Genomic DNA, 14724 nt, shown 5'->3' on the forward strand with positions numbered 1-14724 from the left:
TGGAAAGGCACTTAGCTCTCAGATTTATATTTTTGTGGATATTCAGATTCAATTTTTTCAAATAATCAAATTTTTCATACTGACCAAACTAGTATGAATAAAATTATTACTAAAGATGTACTAAAGATGTGTTCTAGTAGTTTCATTTTGCATACGTGCTTGATCTTCTTTTGTTTGGTTGAGTTTTTGTTTGTTTGGTGGGTTGGTTGATTGATTGGTTGGGTGGATGGTTGGTTGGTTGGTTTTGATGAAAGGTAGCCCAGACTGGCCTCAAACCTACTATTTAGTCAAGGATGACTTTGAACTCCCTATCCTTTTAACTCGTAAGCATGCTACCACACTTAGCATACTTTGTTTTATTACATGAAATCTCAGTTTCCGGTTTTTTTGTTTGTTTGTTTGTTTCTGGTGATTGTAGGATATCAAGAGTGAGTTAAAAACGAAGCAGAATGCCCAGGTTGTTCTGTACAGAAGTTACCGTCACGGAGACCTTCCTGACGTCCAGATCCAGCATAGCAGTCTGATCAACCCCTTGCAGGCTGTGGCCCAGGTCTGCCCAGAAACCATATTTTATGTTCACATTAGAAGCTCTGTTTGTGGTTCCAGAGGTCTGCTTTTTCTAGGGAAAATGTTCATTAAAAGGTGGTTGTTTTCCCTAAATGGTATAGTTAAAGAATGTCCTAATTCCAATTTCTTAGTTTCATGATTTTGTTGTTGTTGTTACATGAGGAGACCCTAACATAGAGTTAACTAGAAGTGGGCACCAACACTGGGTGCCATGTTAGGCACCTGAGCTCTCAGCCCTGAGGCTTTCCTCTTTAAAATCAGATTGACATTTATGTTTTTTATCCAGTGTCAGAATGAAATAACGGGGGAAAAAACCAGCGTACATTTTGAAGTGATAAGTAAGCCATTTAGATCATTGTCTTGTATGCTTTTTATATGATCTAAATAATTCCAAGTTGACAAGAATTTGTTTTTTTAAACTACATTTTACATGTAGCATTTATCAAGCTTCCTCCTCTGGAGATAGATATGTGACTGTAGCATTCATGAAACTGAGGCCTTATGTGTCCTTATTTCCAATGTTTCACACATGGAACTTTGTTCGTGCATATTCATGTAACTTTTCACAAGATTTTTCTTCCATGAAGTACCTTACATTCACATTGTTTTTTTTTTACTAGAGCTGAGGACCGAACCCAGGGCCTTGTGCTTGCTAGGCAAGCACTCTACCACTAAATCCCCAATCCGCATTCACATTCTTAAACTAGATTTTCCCAATAGTCTTGTGCCATTGAGGTAACAATTAGATAAAGACTGGAGGTTAGCAATGCTTGGATATATGGCAAAAACTGCAGATGTCTGTAAGTGTGAAGCAAGAATGAGACACCCATCTTCCTGTGCTCTCCCATTTCTCAGTTCACTATGCCCTGACTCTTGCCTCTGGTGCACAATAGACATTAGCTCTCCATCATGTCCAGAGGGCACTGTGTTGTACGATGCTATTGGCAAGTTATAGGCCTAAGCTTGTGTCAAAGTCTGCTCATCCCTTTTGTGCTTATATTATAAAACAAAACTGAAGCACATTTTTTAAAAGAAGCAAGACTATATTTTTTTTCCTTCTGTTCTCTGAGGAGTGATGTATTGATTGATATTTCTAGTTCCAGTGCTTTATGTAACAAATGTTTTTTATGGAGTACCTGCTGTATGCCAGGAACTGCTTTAAGTGCTATGGTGTAGTGTTGGGGGAGCCAGGCTAGGCTGACATGTCTTTCTTTTTGTGTTGTTTTGTTTTGTTTTTTTTGTTTTTGTATTGGAAGCCATTGTATCTGTCACAGGACCAGTAGGCAGCCATGTTTCCTGCTGAGTTCATTGTTTTTAATTGGATTTTTAAATTAACTAGTTAAAATTTTAGAGACATAGTCTCTCTACATAGCCCTGGCTGTTCTGGACCTCACTGTGTAAACCAGACTGGTGGATCACAGTGATCTGCCTATCTATGTCTCTTGAGTATGGGAATTAAAGGTGTACAGCACCATCCCAGCTAAGAGGATTTTTATTTCAGTCACCACTGCAGTTGGTCAAACAGTATTTAGAATTCTCCAACAAGTGAAGGAATTTGTACATAACTCTCAGGAATTAATGGTCAGTTAACAAACCTGCTGACTACATGCTGAATGCAAGCAGCAGGTGTAAAGTAAAGCAGCAGATACTAGATGAAAGCAGACAGGCTGATAAAATACCAGCATCTAGCAGTGACTTCTCTGTGGTTGAATTATGAATGACACTCACTTTCTTTTTTATTATTTTCTAAAATTTGGTATAGTCAAATTATAACTGTTTAAACAAGAATTTTTACTTAAAGAACAAATCATATTTGTGTGGCTTTTGTTCATTTTTATTCTTGTATGTATGCCTTCACTATACAAGTAAGATAGCTGGGAAATGCTCATGAAATGTTCACTGTACAGATGTTGCATACATATATCAAGGGACAGTGCTCCTATGGCCATGAAGCCATGTTGAAGTCATTGTTTCAAGGTCTTCACAAGCATAGTACCTAACCTTGACAGCTTACTCTGGTTAGTCTCCACACAACATGCAGCATTGAGATCCCAGCTTCAACGATGGTTATGTACTTTTCGAAATCCACATCAAGCCAGAAGTATGTGACTAAATTCCAGTGATCCCTCCCTTGTATAATAGCCTGTTAAACTTTTGTAAACTGAATTTAGACATGTAGTGGATGTGTTTTTAACAGTTGATATTTAAAATAAAGCTCTAAAATAGTACTTAAGTTCTGATTTATGTTTATTTTTTATTTTTAACAGAAAGACCCAATAATTGCAAAACAACTCTTCAGCAGCTTGTTTTCTGGGATTTTGAAAGAAATGAATAAATTTAAGACAGCATCTGAAAAAAACATCATCACCCAAAATTTGCTCCAAGACTTCAACCGTTTCCTTAGTACCACTTTCTTGTTCTTTCCACCCTTCATCTCTTGCATCCAGGTACAAGTTTGCACACACTTCTTTTTGGTCATGTGCTGCTCTGTGCTGACACCACATGCCTAATGCCATCACTTTGTTCCCTAAATTGAAACTTGAGAAACAGGTTTTTAGCAGTAAATGTGTTGTTTAGGTTGTCACTTCTAAGTGAGCACGTGTAATTTGTCTTTCGTTCTTTTTGCTCCCCAAACCCACCCTTGTATATGACAATAATCTGAAATGAAACTTGTATCTTATAATTAACCAATCTCTTTAGTATTTTGATTAAAGTGTGTGTGTGTGTGTGTGTGTGTGTGTGAGAGTGAGAGAGAGAGAGAGAGAGAGAGAGAGAGAGAGAGAGAAGGAGGAGGAGGAGGAGGAGGAGGAGGAGGAGGAGGAGGAGGAGGGAGGGAGAGAGGGAGAAAATAAATGTTTGCTTCCATGTATGCCTGTACACAACATATGCCTGGTACCTAAAGAGGCTAGAAGAGAGCATCAGATGCCCTAGAACTAGAGTTATAGACAGTTGTGAGCCAGCATGTAAGTGCTGGGAATTGAACCTGAATCCTCTGGAAGAGCAGCCAGGGCTTTTAACCATTGAGCCATCTTTCTCGCCCCACCTTCTTTATTTTTTTAAACAATGTTTCTTACTGAAGAATCTGGAACTCACTGATTTAGCTAAATTGGCTGTCAAGCAAGTTCCCACGATTCTCTTCTCTGCAAGTGCTGAAATTCTAGGTGTACTCAGTTTTTTACACAGGTCCTAGTCATCTGAATTCAAATCTTCATGTCTGCATGGCGCAACTGAGCCATTTCCTGAGGCCCTAAACCCTCTATTTATTTAGTTGTTTTTCATTTGGTAGTATTTCAGCAAATTCTTTTCTGCTTTGAGATGTTGATTGAGCACATGTCTGGCTTTGTTCTAAATGATGGGGTCACAGCCTTGAAGAGACAAAATCCATGCGACCCTAAACTTTCATTCTTTTCAAATGTCGCTGACAAACATAAAACAAAGACTAAACTGGTAATGTACTGTGTGCTTGAGTGATGTGCAACTATTAAACTCATAGAGGGTGGTAACCAGGCAGGTTAGATAAATGGTCTCTTGATCAAGTCAGGTGTGCTGTCCTTACAGATAGGTAGTAATGGGTCAGAGAAGTCTTCTCTAAGGAGACTCAGTTGCAGCCGAGAACTCAGCATAAGTACACTTTCAGTTATTACTTAAGTGTGTTTACCAAATTATATTTAACAAATGTCTCTGAGCCAGCATGAAAGCTCAGCAAGAAAAGGCACTTTACATCAAACCTGATCACTTGAGTTTGATCCCCAGGACTCACATGATGGAGGAGAGAACTGACTCCCACAAGTTGTCCTCTGACCTCCACATGTGTGTGCACGTTACACATTTGCCTGTTCATGTATACACATACATGCACAGTAAATATAAATAAGTGTAATTTTTTTAATCTTTAGAAGGATTTTAGAAGCTCGAGAGCAGAGTCAGCAATTAGTAGTACTTCCTGCTCTTCTAGAGGACCTGAATTCAGTTCCCAGAATCCAAGTTAGGTAGCTCACAATACAGTTCTAGAGGATCCAATAACTACTTCAGGCCTCCATGGGCACTCAAAGACACATACAGTAAAGTAAAAATCTTTTTAAATTTTAGCATTTTTCCATTTTTATTGTTTTTAATTTAATTATACATTTTTAATTAAAATAGAATTATGTCTTTTCCCCCATTCCTTTCCTCTCTCCAGCCTGTCCCACCACTGCCCTGGTCTCAAATTGATAGCCTCTTTTTCTTTGATTGTTATTGTCAAATACATATGTCATATGTGTATTTGCATGCATAAATTTATCAGTATAATCTACTGAGTTGGTTTTTATTGTTTGTGTGTTTATGGTCTCAGGGATGACCTCTTTGTATGGGATAACCAGTAAGGGAGCTCATCCCTGAGGGAGACAGACTCTCTCCCTCTCCCAGCAAGTCATTCCTTATCTGTAGAGTTAATAAGTCTCAGTGATGGTCTCCATTTTCTGTAAAGAGAAGCTTCCTTGATGAGGAGTGGTGGCTACACTTATTTGTGGCTCCAAGGGTAAGACTTAGAATGTCATAAGGAATTATGCTGGTCAAGCAAAGTGGCAGTAGCAGGTTTTCTTTCTGGTATATATGACCTTACCAGCATGAAAGTTGTGTTTATTTCCAGTACCAGGCATGGTTTTCCTCCTATTGAATGAGCCTTAAGTCCAATTAAATAGCTGTTGGATACCAGCATCATGAGTATTTTCTTTGCCTTAACCATAAAGTTTATTGACTGAAATATAATTTTATTTGGGTTTTCTTTCTTATACTCTTAGCCCTTTCTAAGGATGACAGACATTTTTATTTGATTGCTTTGGAAAAGTCTTTATCTTGGCAGCCACATGGACAGTGGCTGGTATACATATGTGTTAAAACTTCAAGGGGAGCTTGGGACCAAGTTCTTAGGGTACTATACAAGTCCAGATGTGTGTATAGAAAGGTGCATGTGCACACCAGTCTGTTTGGAATGCTATTATAGTGAAAATTCTTCTAGATAGGGAGTTGAGGGTATTTCTCATAACTTTGTTTATAAGTCATTGTAATAATTCATGAAATCATCTTTTCAGATGTAAGTTAGCCTCTTGATAGCAAAGTTGTTTGCAAACACTTAATAGGCAGGTCAATATGCCCACTTTTTGATAAATAAATGTAAAATCTGTTTTCAATGGCTTTTCTTTCTTTTTCTTTTTTTGTTTTTGTTTTTGTTTTGTTTTGTTGTTTTTTTGTTTGTTTGTTTGTTTGTTTTTGAGATAGGGTTTCTCTGTGTAGCTTTGCACCTTTCCTGGAACTCACTTGATAGTCCAGGCTGGCCTCAAACTCACAGAGATCCGCCTGGCTCTGCCTCCCGAGTGCTGGGATTAAAGGCGTGCTCCGCCACCGCTCGGCTTCAATGGCTTTTCTTAACAACTGAAACCAAGTACGTAAGTACTCCCATAAATTGTAGGTTTTTTTAGAATTCTTGGATTGGAAATATAAGCATAAAAGTTTATTTTGTCCCTTTGCAGAAATTGAATATTGCTAAGAATTTTGCTAATAGAATTGCACAAAGACACTTTCGTGATATCACAGTCTACTACTACTGCTTAGGTCAAAGTCATTTCTCTTATGTTTAATAAAATGAAACAATCACTTGTGATGATGACATCCAAATCCTATAGGCTAAAGAGCTATATATGGTTTTATAGGAAATCAGTTGCCAACACCCAGACTTCCTGAGTCTTGACCCAGCTGCAGTTAGAGTGGGCTGCCTGGCCAGTCTGCAGCAGCCTGGAGGTATCCGTCTTCTAGAAGAGGCATTACTCCATCTGGTGCCAGAAGAGCCTCCCATCAAACGAGTCCGCGGCAAGACTTGCTTGCCTCCTGATGTTCTACGGTGGATGGAACTGGCTAAGTAAGCTTGGGATGGACCATTCTTGGGAGAACAGTAAATCAACTGATGGAGCATAGTAAAAACTTGGCTTTACTTTTATGAAAAATGAGCTGGTACAGAGGCTGGAGAGATGATGGTTCAGTGGATACAAGAACTTGCTCTCAGAGAGGACTCAAGCTCAAGTTCCTAGTACCCATTTTGGACCGTTCATAACCACCCATAAATCCAGCTCCAGTGTAGCCAACAGATGCACATACAATCTTTTTTTCCTTCTCTTTTGAGCTAGTAAAAACATTTCAGTCTGTGTGTCAAGGATGGCTGCCATGAAAAAAAAATATTTTTGCTTAAAGGAGAAATATTGATTAACCCTGTTAATTTTAATCTGTCACAGTTGTCTAGATTCATTATTATCTACCATATTTTCCTTCCTGTTAGGTATATATAATTTATAATTCATAATGGTTCTTGATGTTTTTATAGCTTTGCTAAGATGAATAATGGTTGACTCATTTTCAACAGTAATCAAAATTGCAGAAACAGTTTAATCCAGTTTCTTTGTTTGGAAATACAAATTCTGCTTTATAGTATACCATTTTGTATAATGTCTGATTCTTCCTTTTCCTTGGTTTTAGCGTACAAAAGCCTAGCCTAATCTTAAGGATGTTAAGTCAGAGTTTGGCGGGCCTTCAAGATGGCTCAGGGGGTAAAGGCACTTGCCACACAAACCTGATGACTACAGTTCAATCCCCAGATCCCATTTTTTACAGAACCAACTCCTGAGAGTTGTGCACTGACCTCCACATGCATGTCATCCCCCATCTCCATATCTCTCTCTCTCTCTCTCTCTCTCTCTCTCTCTCTCTCTCTCTCCCTCCCTCCCTCCCTCTCTCTCTCCCTCTCTCCCTCTCTCCCTCCCTCCCTCCCTCTCTCTCTCTCTCTCTCTCTCTCTCTCTCTCTCTCTCTCTCTCTCTCTCTCTCTCTCACACACACACACACACACACACACACATACACACAATAAATAAAGATTTTAAATCTGTTGATCAATTTTTAGTGAAGAGATAGTAAAAGTAAAAAACAGCTTCCGTACCTTTCACCATTATCATCTGTCAATGTCTTAATGTGCACTGTGACTTTGTAAAGCACTATGCCAGGCACAGAAGAAGAAGAAGATTAGAGAAACATTAATCACAGACTTTAAAAATAAGGGCCTCAGGGTTATAGCTCAGTGGTGTAGCACTTGGTTGACATGTGTGAGTCCCTAGGTTCAATCCTTGATACTGCAAAAAAATGAAGAGTCCCATAGAAAATGTATATACTTTTAAACATCAAGGAGAAGAATGCCAAAAGGGAAAGAAACAGGGCCAGGACAATCCAAAGAATACCTTCTGGCAGGAACCATGTTTTCCCACTGCTTCAGATATGTGATTGAACAATAGATGACATCTTGTATCAATGTTTACAGGGAATAAGAACATAGAGAGACAGAGAGAATGAGAAAGAAATGGGCATTATGAAGCACACGTGTAAAACCAGTACCTGAAAGGCTGAGGCAAGATGATCTGTGGGTCCAAGCATGGTCAAGGCTACACCATGTCTTGAAGTGGAAATTGCAGGGCAGAGGAAGGACATTTACCTGCTTGAGTTTCTGGCTTCCATTTCATCGATGGATGGATGGGTGGGTGGGTGAATGGAAGGAAACTTTTACAGGCTTGAACTTGATGTATTTGTTTCTAACTTTATTAAATAGTTTAGCCTTTTCTTACTATATTATGATCATCATTTTGATCAAGTAAATATACAGGTACCTGCAAACCAGGGTAGGATGTAGATGGGGATTTCTTTCTGTGCTTGTGGGTAATATATCTTTCTGTCCTCAACTTTTGACTATGAACTGCTGTTGTTCAAATCTGTGTGTCCACCTCTGCCTCTGACCTTTAAAGTCTAGGATCTAGGCAGTAACAGAACCTGTCTATTTAGTTTTATCTGAGTTTAGATTTAGGGGTTCATGATTTGTAGGGTTTCTGCACAGCTTGCTGCTCACATGTCTTCTTCCCTTCCCTTGGTTCTTGGGGAAAAACCTAGGGTCTTATAAAAGCTGGACAAGAACTTCCCCCACTGAATTGAAGCCTGAGCAATTCTACCTCTTCCCTCCCCAACCCCTTACTCACTATGTAGCTTAGACTTGTAACCCTCCTGCCTCAACCCCCTGAGCAGCCAAGATTCCAGGCATACACCAACTTTCCCAAGCAAAGTTTGATTGCTAAAAAAGATTCCATATCCAGGAAGTGAACCAGAAAGCAGGAGCACCAGTGAGGAAGTGGTAGACCTCAGGTGCCTAGTGTGCTGACCACAGACAGGAAAAAAAAAAAGGTTAGGGTTTGAAAAGAAACTTACAAGAGGAAGGGAATAAACTTTATAAACACTAACTTGAGAATTTCATAGTCATAGAATCTTGTTTAACGAAGTTAAGCTATTGTTTTAACAAGGTTTTCTGTATAGCCCAGGATTAGGTAGAACGCATGATGCCCCTGCCTCACCCCTCTGGTGTTGGGTTATAGACATGCACTGCTATGCTGGTCCCACCAGATTTTTGTTAAGATGAAAAGATGAGTAAAGTGTTCTAACAAATATTAGGAAAGTTTTTGTGTCTAAAATATAGTCCCTAGAGCAAAGACTAACACATCAATAGGGTCAGAGTTATTCTTTGCTTCTGGCTCTTCCTTAGGGCTAGATGGTAACTAAATGGACCACCTGCACAGCTTATAATGGAACTTTATGCATTATGAACTTTTCATATTTTCAAGTTTATTTGGACAGGGTCTCTATACTACAGCATAGATTGGCCTCAAATAGTGACCCAATTACCTCTCAGCTTTCCAGATTTTTTTTTTCAGATGCACATTAGAATAACTTGTGCTTTTGGGTTAAGTAAAGAACTTAAAGGGTACTTTAAAGCTGTTTAATTTTATATTTCCATCAAAATAAAAATACTACCTATAGCTGAGAATAGTGGCACACGTCTTTAATTCCAGAACTCAGGGAAAGGCAGAGGCAGGTGGATCTCTGTGGGTTGGATGCTAGCCTAGTCTACAAAGAGAGTTCCAGGACAGCCAGGACTGTTAACACAGAGGAATTCTGTCTTAAAAAATACTATTCGTATGTTACCTTTCATAAATATGTGATGTTTTCATTCAACATCAATGAAAATTATGTGAATTACTTTTTTAACTGTGATATTCGATGTTCTGGATTTTCTTGGCTTGCTATTTATTTATTTATCTATCTATCTATTTATTTTCAAGGCTATACCGGTCGATTGGGGAGTATGATGTCCTCCGTGGCATTTTTAGCAGTGAGTTAGGAACAAAGCAGGACACTCAGAATGCACTATTAGCAGAAGCCAGAAGCGATTATTCTCAAGCTGCTAAACTGTATAATGAGGTAAAACCAATCTCTGGCAAATGTATCACTTGCTTAAACACCTTGACTGTGTACATTTAAAATGAACTATTAGCTTTAGTGTTAAAGATTAATAACCAAATGTTGTTTTATAATAACTGTTTGTGACATAATTGTTACTGTATCTTGCTCTTTTTAAGGCAACATTGAAAAGATAAAGTATTTCATATACTACCAAGTACATAAAACTTACAGTACTGCTATGACTGCTGCTATGTTTACAATTTCTATTTAAGTGTTTTCTCTCACTTAGAAAGAATATGATAAAGTAAAATAGACTGATTTTGTGATTTTGACTGTAATTTGGTTTTTTTTGTTTGTTTTTTTGGTGTTTTTTGTTTTGTTCGGTTTTTTGTTGTTGTTTTTTGGTTTGGTTTTTTTGTTTTGGTTTGGTGTTTTGTTTTGTTTTGTTTTTTCGAGACAGGGTTTCTCTGTGTTGCTTTGCGCCTTTCCTGGATCTTGCTCTATAGACCAGGCTGGCCTCGAACTCACAAAGATCTGCCTGGCTCTGCCTCCCGAGTGCTGGGATTAAAGGCATGCACCACCACCGCCTCGCTGTTTAATTTGGTTTTGAATGTTTTATTTCATCTCAATTTGGCAAAGATAATAGGTGTCAGACTTTAGGATCTGCAATCTATAAAACTATTGAGTGAATAATCTCAGCTTTGAAACCTACAGAAGTCTGCAAATGTCCTCAACTTTATTTTTTAAGTCTAAGAATATAAGTAGTAAATGATGCACAGTCTTGACTTAAAGCAAATTTTGCATCACTTATTTGGCTTTCCTGGTAAGGTTCTCAGTAGGATAACCTTCTCATTAGTGTCTTTTTTGTTTATTTTGGTTTGGTTTGATTTGGTTTGGTTTTAGAGACAGGGTCTCACTTTGTAGTCCTGGCTATCCTGGCACTCACAGAGATCTGCCTGCCTCTCTCTGCCTCCTGAGTGCAGGTGTGTACCACCATGCATGGCCTCATTTGTTACTATAAGGTTCCTTTTGTTATTATTATTTTTTCTTCCATTTACTGTTATTTGGAACATTATCCCATTTCTCTCAGGTTGCCATAGATCAGAAATGATTGTCTTTATTATGTATGTTATAATACCCTACTTTAAAGAATATATTTGCATCTATGTTCTTTTCAACTCCATGATATAATCCCTCTTCTTTCTTCCAGGCTTTAAATAAACAGGAGTGGGTGGATGGTGAACCCACAGAGGCTGAGAAGGAGTTTTGGGAACTGGCATCCCTTGATTGTTACAACAACCTTTCTGAGTGGAAAGTACTTGAGTACTGTTCTACAAACAATATAGGCAGTAAAAATGCTGTAGACCTAAGTAAAATGTGGAGTGAACCATTTTACCAGGTGTGTAGAATTGTTTTTCAGTAACTGAAGTAAATGTTTTAGATGGCCATGTGTTTCCCAGTTAATAGAACTACTTTTAAAATTTCCAAGATTAAGATAGTAGTTTTGAAGCCTTTGGATATTCAAACTCCATGGTGTTAAATTTCATATCACTTTTTAGCTAGCCATTTCAAAATAAATGAAATGGGACGTGTTTTACAATAGATAGTTTTCCTTGTGGTATAACCACATGGAAGAATATTTCCTGTTGTCTTTTATGCTCCTGAGAAGGCAGTTTGCGTTGTGCACCTCAGAAGGCAGTTACAGGCCCTCCTGTACCCATTCTGCTCCCTTCTTGTGTTGTGATACCTCAGTTTGTGTGCAGGATCCACAGTGTCTCCTAACTGCAGGTAGATCCCATTTTTCTGTGGAAAGTGGCTACATATTTGTGAGTAGAAAATAATCCAGGTTAGATGAACATTTTTTTGTAATTGTAGTTTTAGGTTACAGCATCAGATATCATCAGATTGGTTCTCAATCTTAAACTATAGAATTGTTCCAAGGAATATTTCAGGTAGAAAGTAATTGCATTCGCTCAGATTGGCTTTCTAAATTGATAGTGGATTGTTGTTGTTCCACAGGAGACGTATCTACCGTATGTGATACGAAGCAAACTAAAGCTCCTGCTCCATGGAGAAGGCACCCAGTCTCTGCTGACATTTGTGGATGAAGCCATGCACAAGGAGTTGCAGCAGACAGTCCTGGAGCTTCAGTATAGTCAGGAGCTGAGTCTCCTTTACATCTTGCAAGATGATATTGACAGAGCCACATACTACATTAAGAATAGCATTCAAATTTTCATGCAGGTAAGACAGATGGATCTTATCTGATGTGTATTGTTTTTATATTAGTTTTAAGTGTCAGCGATCTCATATGCACTCACACAAAAGAGCAACAAAACCTTCTCTGTGCTCTCATATATATTACCTATTCTTCCTTTGGACTCTTCTAATAGTGCTCTTCACTCATCCTTTGCCTCACTCTTTTTTTTCTTCACTGTTATAAATGTTCTACTTTTTGTTATTTCTTTAGTTTAATCTTTCTTACTGCAATGTAGAATTTTCTCTGTTGAATAGTTGTATAGAAGTTTCAGTTGATTTATGAATGAATGCATAGACTGAACTGATCTCTTTGGGTGGCCATAATGAGATTGACAACTCAGTAGTATAAGGAACAGCATGAAACATTCTTCCAGGTGGTCATACGAAGGAAGTTCATACTTGTCTTAAGGTACATTCCATTGTATCATTGAACACTGCAGAAGTTGACTGGGAAGTCAGATAAAGTGCTCTGTTCTTTTTCTGCCCTTTCTTCTTTGTTTTCACAGTTGTGGTTTGGTCTGTTTCTTTGTGGACCACGGACAGTGTACCAACAATGTTAATCATAAAACCATAGTCACGTTTTTTTTTCATTTTTGGTTTTATCATTTTAAAGTAAATTAATAACCTGACTAGAAAAGACTTGGTTTCAAGACTGGAGACATGGCTTAGTGGAGAATGTACTTGTTAGCATGAGGACCCATGTAAAACTAGACAAGGTGTCACATATCTGTAACCTCAGCACTCCTCTGATGAAGTGAGAAATGGAGAATTCCTAGAATCTCTTACTCCTCGTGCTGGTTAGAGGGAATATCAATCCAGGTACTGCTTCAGTCAGATTAGTCTGTAGGCATATCTGTGGGGTGATTGATGTGGGAGGGCCCAACCCCCCAGGTGGTACCACCCTGGACAGGTGGTCCTGGATTGTTTAAGAAAACAAGCTGAGCATACTATGGGAAGCAAGCCAGTAAGCAGCATTCACTCTTCCATGGCAGTGAACACACACATCCTTGTCCTCCCCAAGTTGTTTCTGGACATGGTATTTTATTGCAGCAACAGAAAAGGCAGCCAGGGCAGTCCAGCTAACCTGGTGTGCACACCAGCCAAGGGGAGTGAGGACTGACGCCCGAGGTGGTCTCTGACCTCCACACACAAACTCTGACGTGCTACCCTCACTTACACACACATACACACACACATACACACATACACACACACACACACATACACACATACACACACACACACATACACACACATACATACATACATATACATACACACACATACATACACACACACATACACACACATGCATACATACACACATACATACACATATACATATATACATACATACATACACACATACATACAAACATGCACACTACATACATACACCATACATACATACATACACACACACACATACATACACACATATACATACATACACACATATATACACAAGACATACATACATACACACACATACACACATACATACACATACACACACAGATACATACACACATACATACACACACACATACACAAGACATACATACACACATACATACATACACACATACACACATACATAAAAAGGAATTGGTTTCTGTGGTTCACAATTTTGAATTATAAGATTCTGTGATTCTTAAAATTTGGTGTGGACTAGGAATGTAGCTTGAGAAGAGTGTTTGCATACCATGTTAATAGACCTGGAATAGATTCTTACTAGGAGAATAGGTAGGTAGGTGATAAGTGGAACAAGAAATCTGATAGCCAGATTATACTGATCTTATTGATATAGTTGAACCAAAATGTAAATGTAATCCTAAATTATTTTTTTTTAATTTAACCTATTTAATAATTGTTCCCAAGGTATCGTTGTTAAGCACTCTGAGACACACTGAATGATTCTTACATTTATAGGGTAGTTGCTCTATCATATTTTTTAAAACCATTAAAAGTTTTAAGTAGCTGGACAGTGGTGGTACATGCCTTTAATCCCAGCACTCGGGAGGCAGAGGCAGGCGGATCTCTGAGTTTGAGGCCAGCCTGGTCTACAAAGTGAGTTCCAGGACATCCAGGGCTACACAGAGATACCTTGTCTTGAAAAAAAAAAAAAAAGTTTTAAGTAGTATATTGCCTTCATAATAAAGCTAACTTCTTTTTTTTCTAGAATTATTCTAGTATTGATGTCCTCTTATACAGAAGTAGACTTGCCAAATTACAGTCTGTGCAGACTTTAGCTGAAATTGAGGAGTTCCTCAGTTTTATAAGTAAACATGGTAAGTTTTTAACTTGTCATTTTTTTTTTCCTTTCTAATTGTGGAGGGGCTTTAACACCTGAATTTTTGCTTAATGAAGCAAAACTTAATGTATGGGGTGAAAACTGTCTTGGATGTGTCCTACAAATGCACCTGTTGAGGTCACTAGATTAAATGTTTAAAATGGTCCACCACCATTGTTCCAGGCACTAGAAATACAAAGCCAAACAAAACACTAACAGCTTGAAGTGCTCAGAGTATGACTCCAGGATTGTACCCGGAGGCTCTTTAAGGAGTAGCCCAAATGCAGTGTGGAAGAGAAGGGCT

At 38.4% G+C, this 14724-nt stretch overlaps 1 protein-coding gene across 2 annotated transcripts in view; it reads left to right on the forward strand.

Annotated features, from left to right (window-relative positions):
• Positions 1 to 14724, forward strand: part of Prkdc (protein kinase, DNA-activated, catalytic subunit) — a 225635-nt gene that overhangs the window by 152396 nt on the left and 58515 nt on the right. For both annotated transcript variants that reach the window (XM_036195022.1, XM_036195023.1), the window contains exons 61-67: positions 419 to 550; positions 2835 to 3014; positions 6258 to 6463; positions 9748 to 9886; positions 11079 to 11267; positions 11888 to 12112; positions 14310 to 14418. In XM_036195022.1, coding sequence (XP_036050915.1) covers positions 419 to 550; positions 2835 to 3014; positions 6258 to 6463; positions 9748 to 9886; positions 11079 to 11267; positions 11888 to 12112; positions 14310 to 14418 — 1180 coding nt within the window. The remainder of the gene's footprint in view (positions 1 to 418; positions 551 to 2834; positions 3015 to 6257; positions 6464 to 9747; positions 9887 to 11078; positions 11268 to 11887; positions 12113 to 14309; positions 14419 to 14724) is intronic.

This window comes from Onychomys torridus, chromosome 8 (genome assembly GCF_903995425.1).
Source record: "Onychomys torridus chromosome 8, mOncTor1.1, whole genome shotgun sequence".
Lineage (NCBI taxonomy): Eukaryota > Metazoa > Chordata > Mammalia > Rodentia > Cricetidae > Onychomys > Onychomys torridus.